This window comes from Oncorhynchus tshawytscha, linkage group LG13, assembly GCF_018296145.1.
Source record: "Oncorhynchus tshawytscha isolate Ot180627B linkage group LG13, Otsh_v2.0, whole genome shotgun sequence".
NCBI lineage: Eukaryota > Metazoa > Chordata > Actinopteri > Salmoniformes > Salmonidae > Oncorhynchus > Oncorhynchus tshawytscha.
Window position 1 is genome coordinate 37647771 of NC_056441.1, and position 17992 is coordinate 37665762.

General features: G+C 45.6%; 1 protein-coding gene across 1 annotated transcript in view; it reads right to left on the reverse strand.

Moving 5' to 3' along the window:
- Window positions 1–17992, reverse strand: part of LOC112266037 (ephrin type-A receptor 7-like) — a 216247-nt gene that overhangs the window by 46356 nt on the left and 151899 nt on the right. The window contains exons 4-5 of the mRNA XM_042295710.1: window positions 14041–14196; window positions 11315–11644 (exon numbers count right to left, since the gene is read on the reverse strand). Of these exons, the coding sequence (XP_042151644.1) occupies window positions 11315–11644; window positions 14041–14196 (486 nt within the window). The remainder of the gene's footprint in view (window positions 1–11314; window positions 11645–14040; window positions 14197–17992) is intronic.

Here is a 17992-nt window from a genome sequence, read left to right on the forward strand (position 1 = left end):
AGGTAGTTTGCCCCCGGTGATGCGTTGTGCAGACCTCACTACCCTCTGGAGAGCCTTACGGTTGAGGGCGGAGCAGTTGCCGTACCAGGCGGTGATACAGCCCGCCAGAATGCTCTCGATTGTGCATCTGTAGAAGTTTGTGAGTGCTTTTGGTGACAAGCCGAATTTCTTCAGCCTCCTGAGGTTGAAGAGGCGCTGCTGCGCCTTCTTCACGATGCTGTCTGTGTGAGTGGACCAATTCAGTTTGTCTGTGATGTGTATGCCGAGGAACTTAAAACTTGCTACCCTCTCCACTACTGTTCCATCGATGTGGATAGGGTGGTGTTCCCTCTGCTGTTTCCTGAAGTCCACAATCATCTCCTTAGTTTTGTTGACGTTGAGTGTGAGGTTATTTTCCTGACACCACACTCCGAGGGCCCTCACCTCCTCCCTGTAGGCCGTCTCGTCGTTGTTGGTAATCAAGCCTACCACTGTTGTGTCGTCCGCAAACTTGATGATTGAGTTGGAGGCGTGTGTGGCCACGCAGTCGTGGGTGAACAGGGAGTACAGGAGAGGGCTCAGAACGCACCCTTGTGGGGTCCCAGTGTTGAGGATCAGCGGGGAGGAGATGTTGTTGCCTACCCTCACCACCTGGGGGCGGCCCGTCAGGAAGTGCAGTACCCAGTTGCACAGGGTGGGGTCGAGACCCAGGGTCTCGAGCTTGATGACGAGCTTGGAGGGTACTATGGTGTTGAATGCCGAGCTGTAGTCGATGAACACCATTCTCACATAGGTATTCCTCTTGTCCAGATGGGTTAGGGCAGTGTGCAGTGTGGTTGAGATTGCATCGTCTGTGGACCTATTTGGGCGGTAAGCAAATTGGAGTGGGTCTAGGGTGTCAGGTAGGGTGGAGGTGATATGGTCCTTGACTAGTCTCTCAAAGCACTTCATGATGACGGATGTGAGTGCTACGGGCGGTAGTCGTTTAGCTCAGTTACCTTAGCTTTCTTGGGAACAGGGACAATGGTGGCCCTCTTGAAGCATGTGGGAACAGCAGACTGGTATAGGGATTGATTGAATATGTCCGTAAACACACCGGCCAGCTGGTCTGCGCATGCTCTGAGGGCGCGGCTGGGGATGCCGTCTGGGCCTGCAGCCTTGCGAGGGTTAACACGTTTAAATGTCTTACTCACCTCGGCTGCAGTGAAGGAGAGACCGCATGTTTTCATTGCAGGCCGTGTCAGTGGCACTGTATTGTCCTCAAAGCGGGCAAAAAAGTTATTTAGTCTGCCTGGGAGCAAGACATCCTGGTCTGTGACTGGGCTGGATTTCTTCCTGTAGTCCGTGATTGACTGTAGACCCTGCCACATACCTCTTGTGTCTGAGCCGTTGAATTGAGATTCTACTTTGTCTCTGTACTGACGCTTAGCTTGTTTGATAGCCTTGCGGAGGGAATAGCTGCACTGTTTGTATTCAGTCATGTTACCAGACACCTTGCCCTGATTAAAAGCAGTGGTTCGCACTTTCAGTTTCACACGAATGCTGCCATCAATCCACGGTTTCTGGTTAGGGAATGTTTTAATCGTTGCTATGGGAACGACATCTTCAACGCACGTTCTAATGAACTCGCACACCGAATCAGCGTATTCGTCAATATTGTTATCTGACGCAATACGAAACATGTCCCAGTCCACGTGATGGAAGCAGTCTTGGAGTGTGGAGTCAGCTTGGTCGGACCAGCGTTGGACAGACCTCAGCGTGGGAGCCTCTTGTTTTAGTTTCTGTCTGTAGGCAGGGATCAACAAAATGGAGTCGTGGTCAGCTTTTCCGAAAGGGGGGCGGGGCAGGGCCTTATATGCGTCGCGGAGGTTAGAGTAACAATGATCCAAGGTCTTTCCACCCCTGGTTGCGCAATCGATATGCTTATAAAATTTAGGGAGTCTTGTTTTCAGATTAGCCTTGTTAAAATCCCCAGCTACAATGAATGCAGCCTCCAGGATAATTCGTTTCCAGTTTGCAGCGAGTTAAATAAAGTTTGTTCAGAGCCATCGATGTGTCTGCTTGGGGGGGGATATATATGGCTGTGATTATAATCGAAGAGAATTCTCTTGGTAGATAATGCGGTCTACATTTGATTGTGAGGAATTCTAAATCAGGTGAACAGAAGGATTTGAGTTCCTGTATGTTTCTTTCATCACACCATGTCACGTTAGTCATAAGGCATATGCCCCCGCCCCTCTTCTTACCAGAAAGATGTTTGTTTCTGTCGGCGCGATGCGTGGAGAAACCCGCTGGCTGCACCGCCTCGGATAGTGTCTCTCCAGTGAGCCATGTTTCCGTGAAGCAAAGAACGTTACAGTCTCTGATGTCCCTCTGGAATGCTACCCTTGCTCGGATTTCATCAACCTTGTTGTCAAGAGACTGGACATTGGCAAGAAGAATGCTAGGGAGTGGTGCACGGTGTGCCCGTCTCCGGAGTCTGACCAGAAGACCGCCTCGTTTCCCTCTTTTTTGGAGTCGTTTTTTTGGATCGCTGCATGGAATCCACTCCGTTGTCCTGTTTGTAAGGCAGAACACAGGATCTGCGTCGCGAAAAACATATTCTTGGTCGTACTGATGGTGAGTTGACGCTGATCTTATATTCAGTAGTTCTTCTCGACTGTATGTAATGAAACCTAAGATGACCTGGGGTACTAATGTAAGAAATAACATGTAAAAAAACAAAAAACTGCATAGTTTCCTAGGAACGCGAAGCGAGGCGGCCATCTCTGTCAGCGCCGGAAGTGGCGATACGGAATGCAACTGGCCTTGAGCTGAGGAGGCCTTCAAGGCCTCCGTTCGCTCAGCATTTGCACACTTGTCAGTTTGTATCTCTCTGTGCGACATAACGAGTGAGTGCTTTCCCTTGGCGTGTGTGTGTGTTCAGTGTTTATGTGTGTTCAGCCAACCGGTGTATACACACACACACACACACACACACACAGTGGGGAGAACAAGTATTTGATAACCTGCAAAATCGGCAGTGTTTCCTACATACAAAGCATGTACAGGTCTGTAATTTTGGGGTTGTACTCATCATTCTTCTTCCTCCAAACACTGCGAGTGGAGTTTAGACCAAAAAGCTCTATTTGTGTCTCATCAGACCACATGACCTTCTCCCATTCCAAACTTCAGATGGAATCTACATGCTTTGTAAGTAGGAAAACCTGCAAAATCGGCAGTGTATCAAATACTTGTTCTCCCCACTGTATATACACACACAGTACTAGTCAAACGTTTGGACACCTACTCATTCAAGGGTTTTTCTTGATTTGTACTATTTTCTACATTGTAGAATAATAGTGAAGACGTCAAAACTATAAAATAACACATATGGAATCATGTAGCAACAAAAAAAGGTTGCTGCAGAATGCTGTGGTAGCCATGCTGGTTAAGTGTGCCTTGAATTCTAAATAAGTCACAGACAGTGTCACTAGCAAAGCACCACTACACCTCCTCCTCCATGCTTCATGGTGGGAACCACAAATGCAGAGATCATCATATCACCTAGTCTGTGTCTCACAAAGACACAGCGGTTGGAATCAAAAATCAGACCAAAGGACAGATTTCCACCAGTCTAATGTTCATTGCTTGTGTTTCTTGGCCCAAGCAAGTCTCTTCTTCTTATTGGTGTCCTTTAGTAGTGGTTTCTTTGCCGAAGGCCTGATGAAGGCCTGATTCACGCAGTCTCCTCTGAACAGTTGATGTTGAGATGTGTCTGTTACTTGAACTCTGAAGCATTTATTAATGGATTTATCCTCTGCAGCAGAGGTAACTCTGGGTCTTCCATTCATCATAGTGCATGGTTTTTGCGACTACACTTGAAGAAACTTTAGAAGTTCTTAAAATGTTCCGTATTGACTGACCTTCGTGTCTTAAAGTACTGTTGTTTCTCTTTGCTTATTTGAGCTGTTCTTGCCATAATATGGACTTGGTCTTTTACCAAATAGGGCTATCTTCTGTATACCACCCCTACCTTGTCACAACAAACCTGATTGGCTCAAACGCATTAAGGAAATAAATTCCACAAATTCATTTTTAATAAGGCACGGTTAATTGAAATTAATTCCAGGTGACTACCTCATGAAGCTGGTTAAGAGAATGCCAAGAGAGCGCAAGCTGTCATCAAGGCAAAGGGTGGCTACTATGAAGAATCTCAAATATATTTATTGAACACTTTTTTGGTTAATACATGATTTGCTATTTCATAGTTGTCTTCACTTTTATTCTACAATGTAGAAAATAGTCAATATAAAGTAGGTGTGTAAAGTAGGTGTGTCCAAACTTCTGACTAGTACTATATATATAGTACTAGTCAGAAGATATATATATATATATATAAATATATATATATATATAAATATATATATATATGAGGTTTTGTGTGTTGAGTTATGCAGGGATGCAAACTGCTGAGGCAGTTTGCACTGAAACATGTAAACAAATCCCTGCTAGGGGGAAATGCAGGTTAACTAATTAAACAACAAAGAACATGATCAGTCTCTGTGTGTAAAATAAAAAAAGTGGTTAATGTGAAACTAACTCACAGCTAAAAAATGTAAAGAAAGCAATCCAATGTTATTTGTTGCCTAGACTTTACTGCAAATGACACTCAAGTCTTGAGAACAAAACTACACTAATATTGCAGTTAGCCATGACAGCCTTTATAATAAAATGCTTCTTATCATGACAGCCTTTATAATAAAACGCTTCTTATCATGACAGCCTTTATAATAGAACGCTTGTGACCATGACAGCCTTTATAATACAGCGCTTGTGACCATGACAGCCTTTATAATAGAACACTTGTGACCATGACAGCCTTTATAATAGAATGCGTGTGACCATGACAGCCTTTATAATAGAATGCGTGTGACCATGACAGCCTTTATAATAGAACGCTTGTGACCATGACAGCCTTTATAATAGAACGCTTGTGACCATGACAGCCTTTATAATAGAACGCTTGTGACCATGACAGCCTTTATAATAGAACGCTTGTGACCATGACAGCCTTTATAATAGAACGCTTGTGACCATGACAGCCTTTATAATACAGCTCGTGACCATGACAGCCTCTATAATAGAAAGCTTGTGACCATGACAGCCTTTATAATAGAACGCTTGTGACCATGACAGCCTTTATAATAGAACACTTGTGACCATGACAGCCTTTATAATACAGCTCTTGTGACCATGACAGCCTCTATAATAGAAAGCTTGTGACCATGACAGCCTTTATAATAGAAAGCTTGTGACCATGACAGCCTTTATAATAGAAAGCTTGTGACCATGACAGCCTTTATAATAGAACGCTTGTGACCATGACAGCCTTTATAATAGAACGCTTGTGACCATGACAGCCTTTATAATACAGCTCGTGACCATGACAGCCTCTATAATAGAACACTTGTGACCATGACAGCCTTTATAATAGAACGCTTGTGACCATGACAGCCTTTATAATACAGCGCTTGTGACCATGACAGCCTTTATAATAGAACACTTGTGACCATGACAGCCTTTATAATAGAATGCTTGTGACCATGACAGCCTTTATAATAGAAAGCTTGTGACCATGACAGCCTTTATAATAGAACGCTTGTGACCATGACAGCCTTTATAATAGAACGCTTGTGACCATGACAGCCTTTATAATAAAAAGCTTGTGACCATGACAGCCTTTATAATAGAACGCTTGTGACCATGACAGCCTTTATAATAGAACGCTTGTGACCATGACAGCCTTTATAATAGAAAGCTTGTGACCATGACAGCCTTTATAATAGAACACTTGTGACCATGACAGCCTTTATAATAGAACGCTTGTGACCGTGACAACCTTTATAATAGAACGCTTGTGACCATGACAGCCTTTATAATACAGCGCTTGTGACCATGACAGCCTTTATAATACAGCGCTTGTGACCATGACAGCCTTTATAATACAGCGCTTGTGACCATGACAGCCTTTATAATACAACACTTGTGACCATGACAGCCTTTATAATAGAACGCTTGTGACCATGACAGCCTTTATAATACAGCGCTTGTGACCATGACAGCCTTTATAATACAGCTCGTGACCATGACAGCCTTTATAATAGAACACTTGTGACCATGACAGCCTTTATAATAGAACGCTTGTGACCATGACAGCCTTTATAATAGAACGCTTGTGACCATGACAGCCTTTATAATAGAACACTTGTGACCATGACAGCCTTTATAATAGAAAGCTTGTGACCATGACAGCCTTTATAATAGAACGCTTGTGACCATGACAGCCTTTATAATAGAACGCTTGTGACCATGACAGCCTTTATAATACAGCTCGTGACCATGACAGCCTCTATAATAGAACACTTGTGACCATGACAGCTTTTATAATACAGCGCTTGTGACCATGACAGCCTTTATAATACAGCGCTTGTGACCATGACAGCCTTTATAATAGAAAGCTTGTGACCATGACAGCATTTATAATACAGCGCTTGTGACCATGACAGCCTTTATAATAGAACGCTTGTGACCATGACAGCCTTTATAATACAGCGCTTGTGACAACACACACATATTGCACTTGGGAAAAAAACATCTTAAAAGTAGAAATAGAATGAAACAATGCTATATTATACTGGCCACTATAGACATCGATCAAGTGCACAAGACTACATGTGTGCAAAAATTATGTTCACAGAGTAAAAACATTTCATAATCCCCCTCACTCACACGTGTTACTGTGAAGTTCAACACAACAAAAACAATATATTTGAGCTACACTGCACATTATACACTTACTGCCTGTGGACATCTGTTCTACAATGTGCCAGCAGAGCATGATACCCTTTGTTGGCATAATTGATCTCTTTCAGGCAGAGTACACCTGGCATACCCCTTTTTATCCACGGTATTGAAAGGGGGAAAGTGTGTGGTGTTCCTTTCACCTCTATAGTGGCATCCAGCTTAAGCCTGGCCCGGCATCAGCTACACTTGATCCCTGAATCCACTTGTTTAACAAGCAATGCCTCATTTTCACCTAATTCTCTCATTCTGAAAATGAACCACATACTGTAGAGGGAAAACATTAGTTAACAGATAGTTGTTAGTTCGTTAGCGAGTTAACTATTTTCACACAGATTGCCAGGGTCCAGTAAGCAACTGACACGTTATAACTTGAGGAACGATGTTGTGCCAAAAATCTCCCCCCTGACAGAACCCCCCCCTTCGCGTAAACACGCACGCACTCCATTCTTCATTGCTGCGACTTGCTTGCTTGTTGAGACTTCTGCTCTTCACTCTGTTGTCAGTTTAGCCTACATTTCACTGATCTTAGTAGCAGAAAGCTATTTTTTATTTGTGTCCTTTGATCGCGGGGGAGGCACTAGTCATGTCTGCAGTTTTTAGTTTGGCCATTTGTTTCAACTCATCATCTCTCCCATGTCTTATCATCTCTCCCATGTCTTATCATCTCTCCCATGTCTTATTCGACTAGTAGATGTTCTGAAATGTTTATTACTTGCCTACATTTTACACCCTCTGTATAATATAACACACATACATGAATTATTCATTTTGGTTGCCTATCCTGATGTGAAGTTTGTTCTATAGAAAGTATTTGACACTGATATGTGCCACAGAAAGTACCTAACCCTAGCCACAAAATTAAGGAAAAAGGCGCGGGGGGGGAGAATTTCGTCAGGCAAGAAATGGCCTTGCCGAACCCCCCTTCTAATTTCCTTAATATTGTCACTAGAGTAAAATACTTTCTGTGAAACACAGAGTCGAATACTGATGTTGTAACGTTAGCTGTCTGACTTTACTAGCAAGCTAATTTTCACAATCATATACTCAATTATTTGATCCGTTAAGTTGGCTAATGTTGCTCAACATTACTCTGGCTAGCTAACAGAGAATTTGATCCAGCTAGCGAGATACTAATACTTGTTCCCTCACACCTTCTCCCTCACCTCAAATTTTCCAAATGCCAGTTGTTTTTCGGAAGTACGCTTCATCACCTTCTCACCCCCGTCTCCGTGGTCCGGCTTCTCACCTAATGTTACCTCTTCCTTATCATTCAGGGGATGTGCTGCTGTAACCTTCTCACCCCCGTCTCCGTGGTCCGGCTTCTCACCTAATGTTACCTCTTCCTTATCATTCAGGGGACGTGCTGCTGTAACCTTCTCACCCCCGTCTCCGTGGTCAGGCTTCTCACCTAATGTTACCTCTTCCTTATCATTCAGGGGACGTGCTGCTGTAACTGGCAAGCTGTCTTTCCAGAGCGCATACTGATGCAGTAACTAGTAAGTTGGTCGTCTCTTCTCTCTTCAGTCATATGCTGATGCTGTAACTAGTAAGTTGGTCGTCTCTCTCTTCAGTCATGTGCTGATGCTGTAACTAGTAAGTTGGTCGTCTCTTCTCTCTTCAGTCTCGTGCTGATGCTGTAACTAGTAAGTCGTCTCTTCTCTCTTCAGTCGTGCTCTTCTCTCTTCAGTCTGTGCTGATGCTGTAACTAGTAAGTTGGTCGTCTCTTCTCTCTTCAGTCTCGTGCTGATGCTGTAACTAGTAAGTTGGTCGTCTCTTCTCTCTTCAGTCATGTGCTGATGCTGTAACTAGTAAGTTGGTCGTCTCTCTCTTCAGTCATGTGCTGATGTTGTAACTAGTAAGTTGGTCATCTCTTCTCTCTTCAGTCATGTGCTGATGCTGTAACTAGTAAGTTGGTCGTCTCTCTCTTCAGTCATGTGCTGATGTTGTAACTAGTAAGTTGGTCATCTCTTCTCTCTTCAGTCATGTGCTGATGCTGTAACTAGTAAGTTGGTCATCTCTTCTCTCTTCAGTCATGTGCTGATGTTGTAACTAGTAAGTTGGTCGTCTGTTCTCTCTTCAGTCATGTGCTGATGTTGTAACTAGTAAGTTGGTCGTCTCTTCTCTCTTCAGTCGCGTGCTGATGTTGTAACTAGTAAGTTGGTCGTCTCTTCTCTCTTCAGTCTCGTGCTGATGCTGTAACTAGTAAGTTGGTCGTCTCTTCTCTCTTCAGTCGCGTGCTGATGTTGTAACTAGTAAGTTGGTCGTCTCTTCTCTCTTCAGTCTCGTGCTGATGCTGTAACTAGTAAGTTGGTCGTCTCTTCTCTCTTCAGTCATGTGCTGATGCTGTAACTAGTAAGTTGGTCGTCTCTTCTCTCTTCAGTCTCGTGCTGATGCTGTAACTAGTAAGTTGGTCGTCTCTTCTCTCTTCAGTCATGTGCTGATGCTGTAACTAGTAAGTTGGTCGTCTCTTCTCTCTTCAGTCTCGTGCTGATGCTGTAACTAGTAAGTTGGTCGTCTCTTCTCTCTTCAGTCGCGTGCTGATGCTGTAACTAGTAAGTTGGTCGTCTCTTCTCTCTTCAGTCTAGTAAGTTGGTCGTCTCTTCTCTCTTCAGCTGATGTTGTAACTAGTAAGTTGGTCGTCTCTTCTCTCTTCAGTCTCGTGCTGATGCTGTAACTAGTAAGTTGGTCGTCTCTTCTCTCTTCAGTCTCGTGCTGATGCTGTAACTAGTAAGTTGGTCGTCTCTTCTCTCTTCAGTCTCGTGCTGATGCTGTAACTAGTAAGTTGGTCGTCTCTTCTCTCTTCAGTCATGTGCTGATGCTGTAACTAGTAAGTTGGTCGTCTCTTCTCTCTTCAGTCTCGTGCTGATGCTGTAACTAGTAAGTTGGTCGTCTCTTCTCTCTTCAGTCTCGTGCTGATGCTGTAACTAGTAAGTTGGTCGTCTCTTCTCTCTTCAGTCACGTGCTGCGCTGCATTCTGCTGTTATGTAAACGATTGGCTGAGCCTTGGATACAGCAACCAGTATTGCTCCAAATGCACATCACTTGTTCGCTTACAGCCACCCCCCCAAAAAAACATAGAATTTCACCGAAAGTTGACTAGTTAACATCCCTGGTTATGAGGATAACTGAGTGAATCTTTGTAAAAATGCAGATATAGGCCATTCCGTGACCCTTGGATTTAGCCCCATCCAGCATTCATCTAGCATCCATACTGTTGGTACCATCCAGCGCACACACACACACACACACACACACACACTCACTAAGCCCTCCCCCCATACCCCCCCCATGCCCTTACACAACCTCCATTTTGTAATTGGTCAGCACTAGAATCTAGAGCATGGTCACACACAGAGGCACGCACACAAGTACACACTCCCAAACAAACACATTTTCATGCACGCACGCACACACGTACAGTACACACACTCCCTTACAAGCTCACACACACAAGCTTGCACACAAATACACCACAAAGACATACCTGCTCCTTTACCAAATCATGAATATTGGAGTAAAACATTTGGTGTGAAGAAGCCATCGTGATAGCTCTCCTTAATGACTTCACTGTGTGTGTGTGTGTGTGTGTGTGTGTGTGTGTGTGTGTGTGTGTGTGTGTGTGTGTGTGTGTGTGTGAGTTGATTTTGCCCCACCGTGGAACATCCAAAGTGCTGGCATTCCATTTCCAAATGTGCATTAATACAAGCTCCATTCATAACGCATTGCATTTGCTTTCACTAATTAACAATTAGAGTACAAAACACACTCTCACTTCGAGGGCTTCCATTTCGTCTTTCCTCTGCATATGCAAATGAAACACTTCATTTTTCCTTTTTCCCCACAGCAGGTCGATGTTTGTGAAATATCAGCCGGCGAATGCAGACAAGTTGAATAAACATGAGTCATCAAATGTGTGAGAATGTATGGAGTCTGGGTCGGTGGTGGTGGGGGGGGGGTTGCTGGGTGTGTGTGACAGGGACACTTTGCTGAGTGCTTTTTTTAAAGCCTCTGGCTAATGGCTTTGTGAAGGGTGTGGATGAATATGAGATGGCCACACCGTGATGACGGGAATCTTTTAGCTAGCGCCGAGAGGAGAGGGGCGCTGCTGAGCCCAGGGTGTGTGTGTCATCAGTTCAGAGTTTGTGTACAGTGTGCTTTTGAGCACTCCTTTGTCCTCAGACGTTCGTGGTGTTTCTGATTTTGAGGGTAAAGAACGAGAATCAGGGTGATGTCCGCACAAGAATAGTAAACAAACAAAAATTTGACCAACTGGTGACATTTTGTTAGTCTCCCATAGGTCAAATGCTGTTTCTAGGGGGTTTAGGGTTAAGGTTAGAATTAGATTTAATGTTAGGAGCTAGGGTTAGTTTTAGGGTTAGGTTTTCGGATTAAGGTTAGGGTTAGGGAAAATAGTATTTTGAATTGGACTGAATTGTGTCCCCACAAGGTTAGTTATGCAAGACTGTGTGTGAACACAACTTCCACTGACCTGGCACGCTAGTTGACACGTTGACCTGTGTGTAGAACCTCTTGTTGGGCAGAAGCTCTGATACGCCATTGAGGGCCTCGACCGTCAACGTGTAGTTGGAGTTGGCCATGAGGTTAACCACGGTCACCGTGCGCTCGGTCAACCCACTCTGCTGGGGCATGAAGCCCACGCTGGCCCCGCACGGCTCACACTGCAGCCCCAGGCACCGGCGGCAGCCCACGCTGTAGGTCAGGTCCCCCCTGCCGCCCGTGTCTGTTGGCGTGCTCCACTCCAGGATCATGGTGGACTGCTTGAGAGTGTAGACCAAGTCTTTGGGAGGAGAGGGGGGGCCTGGGAGGGAGAAAAAGTCACATTTAGTGCTCGTCTTATGGCCCCCCCCGTATGATGTTTAAAAGTGTGAGGCATTTCTATGACATATGATTATTCTGTATGATGTACTTACTACCTACAGTGCCACAGCAGGTTTTATTTTGCCTTTATTTAACCAGGTAAGTCACTGAGAACACATTCTCTTTTACAATAACGACCTGACCAAGATAACAGCGATATACCGTGCAGCAAAGCAGAAAAGTGAGGACGTAACAGACTAGGCACCAGTACATCAGACATCAGTATGAGGGAATGTATTTGAATTCAGCATTAAAACCAGTGGCAACCAATTACTACGGAACAGTTCCCTCTGTAGTCCCACTCTCAAAGTGTAGCCCGCCCCAGAATGGTAGCTACGTGGTGTCATTGCGCTAGCACACATCTGGCTACGATGCCTACGTAATACCTTGATAGGATTGAGATGAGAAAGGGATTATGGGTGATGCATGGGGGGGGGAGAAGAACAGAGAAAATAAGACTAGCCAAAGCAACTAAAGCTTGCCTGGTCTAGATGAAATGTGTGTGTTTATGACGACGGAACAAAGGAGCCGTAAGTGAGACGTATAATATGCTGCTCGCCGACCATCTTTATTCACTCATGCGATTTCTAGACAGTCCCTGATCTACCGACCACCTCATCTTACGGCGGATTGAGAAATAAAATGGCGGGAAATCTATTAGTGATGGTGAAGTGTAATACTGTGTGTGTGTGTGTGTATACGTGTGTATGTGTGTGTGTGTGTCTGTGTATGAGAGCGAGAGATAAAGGACTGCCTATTAGTTATTTAAGTCAACAGTCATGGCTGGAACAAATGCCTTGTTTACAAACCGCAAATATGAGTCGCCACAGAAAAGGTGGTTCGTGCTCGCGGAATGAGAATCCTCTCTGTTATCAAAAGGTGAAATACGACGGGTGCATCTCAATAGTCCTACATAGCTTCTTCTCTTCATCTGGTAGGAGGTTCTGACAATGGTCAACCCCACTCATGCGCACGCAGAACGGTCACTTTCAACGCCTTGCGCTAATGACGTGGGGCTGTAACTGTGCATGTTTCAACACATGAACGGAACATAAAAGGTACTGGTCCATTAAAGGATATTGATGGCGGTGTGTGTGTGTGTGTGTGTGAGAGAGAAACACTTGTGGGAAAGTGACAATGTACACTATTTCTGTGGTAATAATGAACGTGCAGGTGTAGAGGGGCGATAAACGCGTCAGTGGGTGTATACTGAATGCTCTCTCAGTGGGGTTATGTAACACGGTAATGGGCGTGTGGCCAGAAGTGGGGCACAGCTGTGGTGTGTGACGTGCTCATCAGCGAGCAGCCCACCTTCACTTATTCATTAACACATACCTGTACGCACACAGCCGGGCCTTCATAGCCTCGTCTCTCCTTCTCTTCCATCGCTCTCTCAAAGTTCCTCTTAATCTCACTCTTCCCATCTATCATTCCTTCACAACTCTTCTCAGTTCTCCTCCCCCTCTCCATCTGTCTGTCCTCCCATCTGCCTGTCTCCACCTCTCCACACAATAGCTTGGTGGAATCAGGAGATGGTCACAATTACGGAATCAATATTGTAATTAAATGTGGTAATTAAAGAGCTATAAATGCTATCCCCGACTGCCCCTGATCGATATGAAAGCACCGGGAATCAATATCGTGATTAAACCTTCTAATTACAGGGCTATAAAAATAAAAAACTGGAGCTGATCCGAGCCACGAATGAGCACACACCATTTCTGCCCTCTGTGTTTTATTGTCTGGTACACTATAGAGCATATTATTCAAGAAGCTTATTAGGAGGATTAAATCAGGTGGCGTGTGTGTATTTAACCATCAACACTGCAGAGGGTTAGATCAATACGGCTGCCCCTGGCGATATGGTATGGAATTGGCCTTGAATGTATGTGCGTCTTTGGAGGGGGAGTGTGGGGGGAGAGGAGGGGGTGAAAAGAGATTGGGTGACCAAGTGGGGGAAGGCTAGAGGGAAGATTTCGGTTGAGTGGAGGACTGATGGGTGAAGTATGAAGGGAATAGGGAAACGATAGAGGGATAAGGTGAAGGACGGGTGAAGGACAGTGGGATTGGGTTACCTGATGGATGGAGGGATGGGGTAGAGAGAGCGGGAGGGAGAGGGAATAATTAAGTGATGAGGTTAGGGAAGGTGAGGAGGGTTGAAGGGACAAAGTCAGTGGGAGGGGGAGGGATTATGGTCAGAGAGAAAGTGAAGGAGAGAGAGAGAGAGACTGAGAAGAGGAATGACAGGGTTACATGGCTAGAGGAGAGGTGATATGACAGAGTGATATAGTCAGATGAGGAGTTGCATAGGAACAGGTGTGTATGCGCGCGTCTTACGGGTGCAGGGGGCGGAGGGGTTGTCCAGGGGGGTCCTGAAGTGATCCTCCTCACACACACACACCACCGATCCTTCCTCCTCAGCCACACTGTTGGCCGGGCACGGAAAACACTCCTGCTGTCTGGATGACATCTTATACGAGCCAGGGGGACACGCTGAGAAAAAAAGATAAATATGCATTAAAAACACATTACACAGTAATATTATATCAGTTGGTGTATGTTTTAAAACTGCTGTAACGTGCTGATAATGATTTAGCGGCATGGGGTACATACATTCAAGCTAATTATGTCTTCTGGGAGAGAGAGAGAGTGAGCGAGGACTAGGAGGAAAGAGGGAGGGGGAGAGAGGAGAGAAAGAGGAGAGCATATGAAAGAGCTAGAGCAAGTTCAAGAAAGCCAAAGGGAGGGAGAGCGAGAGCGAGAGAACGAGAGAGAGCACGAGAGAGAGGGAGAGAGGGAGAGAGAGAGGGAGAGAGAGAGAGACCGATTTTAGAAGGCGAGATTTGATGACTCAGCAGAGCTGTAAGGCTGAACACAAACACATGATGTTGAGCCTCTAAGCTGAACATATGGTCAATGGAACTGGACCAGCTAGTCAGTACAGAACCAACACATGCTGTCCAATCTCTCTTCAGGCACCGAGCTGGTCAACCCCTCGACCTTTTTCCCCCTTCTCCAATTCACTCGGTCATCTCCTCCCTTCTTTCTCGCGTGTTAACAGCTCCTGACAATTTCTTATTACACAACTCCATTTAATTTGGGACTGGGGGGCACGGAGAGAGGGAGAGAGCCAGGCGGGGAAAAGACCGGTAGAAAAAGAGAGCGTGAGAGAGTGACTACACGCACACCGCACAAGCACACGTGCCCATTAGTACGGGCAAGCACACAAACTATTTCCACTCTATTTCCACTCTTTCTCACTGGGGTTCATTTTCCACTTGCCATGCCAGAGCTCCGAGTGGTAATGTGTATGAAATCAGTTGAGCGCTGCTCTCCCCTCTGTCACCGGGTCCCCAACAACATTTCTACATTATCACCTTCAGCACGCTCTCTCTTCCCATTATGATCACCATCATATTCATCACTGCCGTTCCCTATCCTACTGCTAATGCACTGCGGTTAGATAATACATGAATGTGGCTGTGAAGACAACCCGGCCCCAGCCTCAACGATGTAACCGTGTCTGACTGGAGGGTAAAGCCTGAATGGTGAATAGATGGTGGGTTTGGGTGTCACACACACACACACACACACACACGCAACGCACACAATTTAAGACACACACGCCTCGAAGTCACACCGATTAGCCCTTTCAAACTCCCCAAGCTGGGACTGATGTGAAAGCATGAGTGTGTAGGGCGTAGCGGTGTCTGTAAGAACCTTGTAATCGCCTTTCTAATGTCTTCCATTACACTAACACCGAACAGCCTGCTTTGTAGAGAACCCCTCTTTGGCTACAGTGCTGCAGAGGGCGAAGAAAAACATTGCTTCTGAAATGGCTGGATGTAGCTGCTCTGGCCATTTAGCATCTGAAATGGCTGGATGTAGCTGCTCTGGCCATTTAGCATCTGAAATGGCTGGATGTAGCTGCTCTGGCCATTTAGCATCTGAAATGGCTGGATGTAGCTGCTCTGGCCATTTAGCATCTGAAATGGCTGGATGTAGCTGCTCTGGCCATTTAGCATCTGAAAATGGCTGGATGTAGCTGCTCTGGCCATTTAGCATCTGAAAATGGCTGGATGTAGCTGCTCTGGCCATTTAGCATCTGAAATGGCTGGATGTAGCTGCTCTGGCCATTTAGCATCTGAAATGGCTGGATGTAGCTGCTCTGGCCATTTAGCTAGCTTGCTGTTGCTAGTTCATTTGTCCTGGGATATAAACATTGGGTTGTCACTTTACCTGAAATGCGCAAGGTCCTCTACTCTGACAATTAATCCACAGATAAAAGGGTAAACCGAGTTCGTTTAACATAATCTTTCCTCCTTCAGGTTTCTTTGGACTTTATATGGTGGTTGGCAACCAATTTAAGGTGCATTACCACTACCGGACTGGAGTGTGGTCCTCAGTTCATCTGATGCAGAAAAACAAATCCATGCTTTTGTCACTTCTAGATTAGACTACTACAATGCTCTACTTTCTGGCTACTCAGATAAAGCCCTAAATATACTTCAGTTAGTGCTAAACATGGTTGTTAGAATCTTGAATAGAACCCCCAAAAAGTGATCATATTACTCCAGTTCTACCAGTTCCACCTGTCTGATTTCAAGGTTTTACTGTTAACCTACAAAGCATTACATGGGCTTGCTCCTACCTCTCTCCCCGATTCGGTCCTGCCGTACATAACTAAGTACACTACGATCATAAGATGCAGGCCTCCTTATTGTCCCTAGAATTTGTAAGCAAACAGCTGGAGGCAGGGCTTTCTCCTATAGAGTTCCATTTTCACAGAATGGTCTGCCCACTGACACGGTCACCAGGTGTACAGTGTTTCCTTCGACACATTGGTGCGGCTGGCTTCCGGGTTAAGCGAGCAGTGTCAAGAAGCAGTGCGGCTTGGCGGGGTCGTGTTTCGGAAGCTGCACTGCTCTCGACCTTCGCCTCTCCTGAGGCTGAACGGGAGTTGCAGAGATGGGACAGGACTGTAACTACCAATTGGATATCACAAAATTGGGAAGAAAAAAAGGCCACAAAAAAGATAAAAATGTATTGAAGACTCATCTCTTCAGTAGGTCCCATGATGAAGTGTAGTCTGGCCCAGGGGTCGAAAGTGGGCGGAAAGGCACTGGAGCGACGAACCGCCCTTGCTGTCTCTGCATGGCCGGTTCCCCTCTCTCTCCACTGGGATTCTCTGCCTCGGACCCTATTACAGGGGCTGAGTCACTGGCTTACTGATGCTCTTCCATGCCGTCCCTATGAGGGGTGCGTCACTTGAGTGGGTTGAGTCACTGATGTGATTTTCTTGTCTGGATTGGCGCCCCCTCGGGTTCGTGCCATGGGGGAGATCTTCGTGGGCTATACTCAGCCTTGTCGCAGTGTAGTAAGTGGTTTGCGGATATCCCTCTAGTGGTGTGGGGGTTATAACCTCCCTGGTTGGCCCTGTCCGGGGGTATCGTTGGACTGGGCCACAGTGTCTCCCGACCCATCCTGTCTCAGCCTCCAGTATCTATTCTGCAATAGTTTGTGTTAGGGAGCTAGAGTCAGTCTGTTATATCTGGTGTAATTCTCCTGTCTTATCCGGTGTCCTGTGAATTTAAGTATGCTCCCTCTAATTCTCTCTCTTTCCCGGAGGACCTGAACCCTAAGACCATGCCTCAGGACTACCTGGCCTGATGACTCCTCACTGTCCCCAGTCTATCTGGTCGTGCTGCTGCTCCAGTTTCAACTGTTCTGCCTGTGTCTATGGAACCCTGACCTGTTCACTGGACGTGCTACCTTGTCCCGCACCTGCTGTCTCGAACTCTGAATGCTCGGCTATGAAAAACCAACTGACATTTACTCCTGAGGTGCTGACCTGTTGCACCCTCTACAACCACTGTGATTATTATTATTTGACTCTGTTGGTCATCTATGAACGTTTGAACATCTTGGCCATGTACTGTTATAATCTCCACCCGGCACAACCAGAAGAGGACTGGCCACCCCTCAGAGCCTGGTTCCTCTCTAAGTTTCTTCCTAGGTTCCTGCCTTTCTAGGGAGAATTTCCTAGCCACCGTGCTTCTACATCTGCATTGGAGTTTAAGGCTGGGTTTCTGTATAGCACTTTGTGACATCTGCTGATGTAAGAAGAGCTTTATGAATACATTTGATTGAAATATCAATCAATCAATCACCCACGTGGGTATATGCTCCTAAAAACCAATGAGGAGATGGGAGAGGCGGGACTTGCAGCGCATCAAGCGTCAGAAATTCTATTTTAGAGCCTGGCTAAGCAGACACTCGTTGACGTGTG